This window comes from Brassica oleracea, unplaced genomic scaffold, assembly GCF_000695525.1.
Source record: "Brassica oleracea var. oleracea cultivar TO1000 unplaced genomic scaffold, BOL UnpScaffold01633, whole genome shotgun sequence".
NCBI lineage: Eukaryota > Viridiplantae > Streptophyta > Magnoliopsida > Brassicales > Brassicaceae > Brassica > Brassica oleracea.
In genome coordinates this window covers 1-3,942 of record NW_013618166.1, presented here as the reverse complement: position 1 = coordinate 3,942, position 3,942 = coordinate 1, and the positions used below count along the sequence as shown (strand labels likewise).

Genomic DNA, 3,942 nt, shown 5'->3' with positions numbered 1-3,942 from the left:
ACTGTCTGAGTGTGAGGAAGTTCTAAAGAAGAAGCTGATTAATGATTTGTTGTCTGTTTGAGTTTATGTCATCTATGGTTAACTGTTTAAGTTCCTTTATATGTTGTTTGTTGTATTTTCGCTTAGCAATTTAAGTTTCTGTTTGTGTTTGTTGTTCTGGTCATGTAATGGATTTTCTGTATTTCAGAAGTATTAAAGTTCAAGTTTGTGTTTCTTGTTGTTGTTCTCTTCAAAGTGTCTTTCGTGTTTGATTTCATGTTTGTTTTTCTTGTTCTTGTTCTCTTCTTTGGATGGTGGCTAAACTTGTGTATGTTGCTCTGATTTTCAGGTTGGACAATTAACATACGCAGAGAGCTTTCAGTTTGGACACAAGACCGAACAAGCTTCTTGTTCTTGTTCTGATGATGGGGTGAAAGTTGCCAAAGATGAGAAAGCATCTGCACTTCGTCGATGTCACCTTCATACATGTTCAGCCTTCTCTCCATCTATTTTCCAATATATGTTTTGGAGTAATTCTAAAAGTCAGATTGGTGAAAACTAGTTAGGGTGATGCTGACGAGTATTTGGATGTTAGTCATTCGTAGGAAGAAATAAATCATTGAAGCTGTCATTATATTTCTGTGAAAATAGATTCGACATTTTCGAATGGATAATGAAAGTAGAGAGTCATCAAAGTGAATGAGCAACAAAAAACACTAAAACTCAACAATGTTTATTATTGGTATATATATGTTTTTCTGTGAGTTAGGAAGCATCGATTGTATGCATTGGGAATGGAAGAATTGTCCCACCGCTTGGAAAGGGCAATATTCTCTCGGTTCGGGAAAACCCACAATCGTTTTAGAGGCGGTTGCTTCATATGATCTCTGAATATGGCATGCGTTTTTTGGACCTCCAAGTACCTTAAATGATATCAATGTTCTTGATCGTTCACCTGTTTTTGATGACATAATAAATAGTCAAGTTCCGCAAGTGAATTTCTCGGTCTTACTATCTCACCGATGGTATTTATCCAAAATGAGTAACTTTTATCCAATCTATTCCAATTCCACAAGGCCCGCAAGCAGTTTTATTTGGTCAACGTCAAGAAGCTGTCCGAAAAGATGTCGAGCGTGCTTTCGGAGTCATGCAAGCTCGATTTTACATTGTTAAAAATCCAGCACTTTTTTGGGATAAAATCAAGATTGAGAATATTATGAGAGCATGTATCATACTCCATAATATGATAGTAGAAGATGAACGAGATGAATACACTCAATTTGATGTTTCAGAATTCCAACAAAGAGAAGGCAACAGAAGTTCACATGTGGATCTCACGTATTCAACAGATATCCCTACAAATATCGCCAATATGATGGGTGTTCGAACTAGAATTCGTGATAGACAAGTGCATCAACAACTGAAAGCTGATTTGGTTGAACATATGCGGTCTAAATTTGGACGTGATCAAGACAACAACTGAGCTTCAAAGCCTCTCTTAAATTATTTTCGTTTATTTTAATAATCTTTTTTTTTTATGTTTTTTATTTTAAAATCTATATTTAAAATGTTATCTTTGACTATATTTTATGTAATAAATAAATTTTAGCTTCAATAAAACAATGTTTAATAATTGTTTTTAAGAACTCTTAACTTAAGAAACTACTATTGGAGGACTAAAATTAGGTGTTTCCTAACATAAACTCTTAACTTAATTTTAATACTAAAATATTGACTAATAAACCCACCTAGGGGTTATTGCAATAAACATGCTCTTAGCTATTAGTACTCTTCTTTGACCTCATCACTTGATAGTTGGAGGTTATGTCTTGTGTTTTTGCATAAATGGATTTGCCTTCGACATCGTATCCAGAAGCCCTTGGATTGAAGCGGAACTCTAATGATGTTGGATGGGAATATGGGTTTCTTTCTGACCCTAAAAACCCAGATAGAGTTAAATGCAAGCTGTGTGGGAAAGAAATGGGAGGAGGTGTGTACATGATTAAGGAGCATATTGCTCACCATAAGGGTAACGTTACCTCATGTCCAAGGTCCTCAAAGGAAGATCAGTCCAAGTGTATGAAAGCTGTCTTGGAATCATCTAACAACAAAAGGAAAATGAAAAACAAAGTGGACGTGCTTAGCTTGCATGTGGGTGTTAATGTGCAGAACATAGAGGCTGTGTATAAAGGGATTCTTGTCAGATCGAAACATCGTATAGCTCAAGGTCCAATGGATAAGTTTGTAACCGCTGTTACTCCTCCGGAGGTTTCTTCAGGTGGACAAGAAAATAGCAATGACACGCATGTAGTGAGTCAGTTATGTGCTAGATGGATATATCAGGCTGGTCTTCCTTTTAACGCCATTGACAGTGATTATATTAGGTCGTTTTGTGAAGCTTTAGGACAATTGGGACCTGGTTCGGTTCCTCCAAGCCAGTGTGAACTGTGGGAAACATTGTTGACAGAAGAAGAAAAAATAGTTAAGGAGAAACTGAAGAGTCTAGAGATAGAACGGGAACGGAATGGTTGCTCTATACTGATGGATACATGGAGTGACACAAAGAAGAACGTAATGAATCTGTGTATGAATTCAAGAGGAGGGAGATTCTATCTTTCTTCAAAACAATCTCAGACCGGTACATCTATCTTTGAGTACGCAGATAAATGCATAGAGGACGTTGGTCCTGAGAAGGTTGTTCAGGTTATAACGGACAGTGCGGACTACAACTTAGCGGCAGCAAAGATGTTGAAAGAGAAGAGACCATGCATATTCTGGTCATCATGCGCTGCTCACACAGTTAATTTGATGTTTGAAGACATTGTTAAGTTGCCAAATATCTCAAACTCCATTGATAAAGCCAAAGCTTTGACACTGTTAATATACGCTCATGAGAAAACGTTAGCTATGATGAGACATCACACAAAGGAAAAGGATATCGTGATATCTAGAGTCACAAGATTTGCTACGACCTTCTTGATTTTGCAAAGCTTGTTGGAGAACAAACAACAACTAAAGTCAATATTTATAAGCGATACATGAGATAGATGCAAGGATTCCAGTTATATGAAAGGTAGAATTTCTTACTACACCTGCTGCGTCCTGCGTTTTGGAACAGAGTCTCGCGAGTTGTGAACGTTTTGGAGCCTTTGGCCAAAGTTCTCAAGATGGTTGATGGAGAGAAAAAAACGTCAATGGGGTTTATCTATGGAGAATTAGTAGAAGCCAAAAAAATCTATCAAAGCTGCTACCAACAACTTGGAAGGTACTATCAGCCTATCCTCGAGATCATTGATGTGAAAATTAAAGGCAGATTAGATTCTCCGTTGCATTTGGCTGCCTACTTGTTGAATCCTTACTATTTCTACAACAAACCAGACGTTAAGCCGGATGAGACACTCATGAATGGCTTTCTCATTTGTGTTGAGACTTTTTAAGATGGTGAGTTCGAGAAAAAAGAAAAACTCGTCAACCACGAGTTTAGAGTTTCTCAGGATAAACTTATTTTTTTCGGAAAACCTTATGCTTTGAGAGGATGTGAACAAAACACGGACGAGTTTAATCTACGTTTGTTCTCTCGCCTTTTCAATAGCATCATGTTTGTAAAGTTACCACTTATTTTGCAATTGGTATTTTGTAGAGCATTGGTGGTCGATGTATGGATGTACTGTGCGTAATTTGGCAATACTAGCAAGGAAGGTTCTCTCTTTAACTTCTAGCTCATCTGGTTGTCAACGAAACTGGTGTACATTCCAAGAGGTTTGTTCATTGTGCAGTGTATTAACTTCTATTAGGCTCCTTAATTTGGTCAATATTAATTCTATAACTATAGCTTCTCTAATGTGGTAGATTCACAAGAGTGAGAGGAATAGACTAGATGTTGATCAAATGAACAGTTGAGTGTATCTTCAATTTAACTCAAACTTACTTAACAAGCGGAAGAGGATCAAAGAGGGAGAATCT

At 37.0% G+C, this 3,942-nt stretch overlaps 1 protein-coding gene across 1 annotated transcript; it reads left to right on the top strand.

The window, feature by feature from the left end:
• Window positions 1-1,824: 1,824 nt before the first annotated feature.
• On the top strand, window positions 1,825-3,416 carry LOC106321430. Its single transcript, XM_013759696.1, has 2 exons — window positions 1,825-2,996; window positions 3,098-3,416. Exons 1-2 carry the CDS (start codon window positions 1,825-1,827, stop codon window positions 3,414-3,416), a joined length of 1,491 nt encoding a protein of 496 aa, XP_013615150.1.
• Window positions 3,417-3,942: the final 526 nt, after the last annotated feature.

Excerpts from the sequence above, each read along its gene's own strand:
- LOC106321430 (XM_013759696.1), top strand. The coding sequence starts at position 1,825 with ATGGATTTGCCTTCGACATCGTATCCAGAAGCCCTTGGATTGAAGCGG. Across the intron at positions 2,997-3,097 it reads GAGAACAAACAACAACTAAA|AGTCTCGCGAGTTGTGAACG; the intron begins GTCAATATTTAT and ends GTTTTGGAACAG.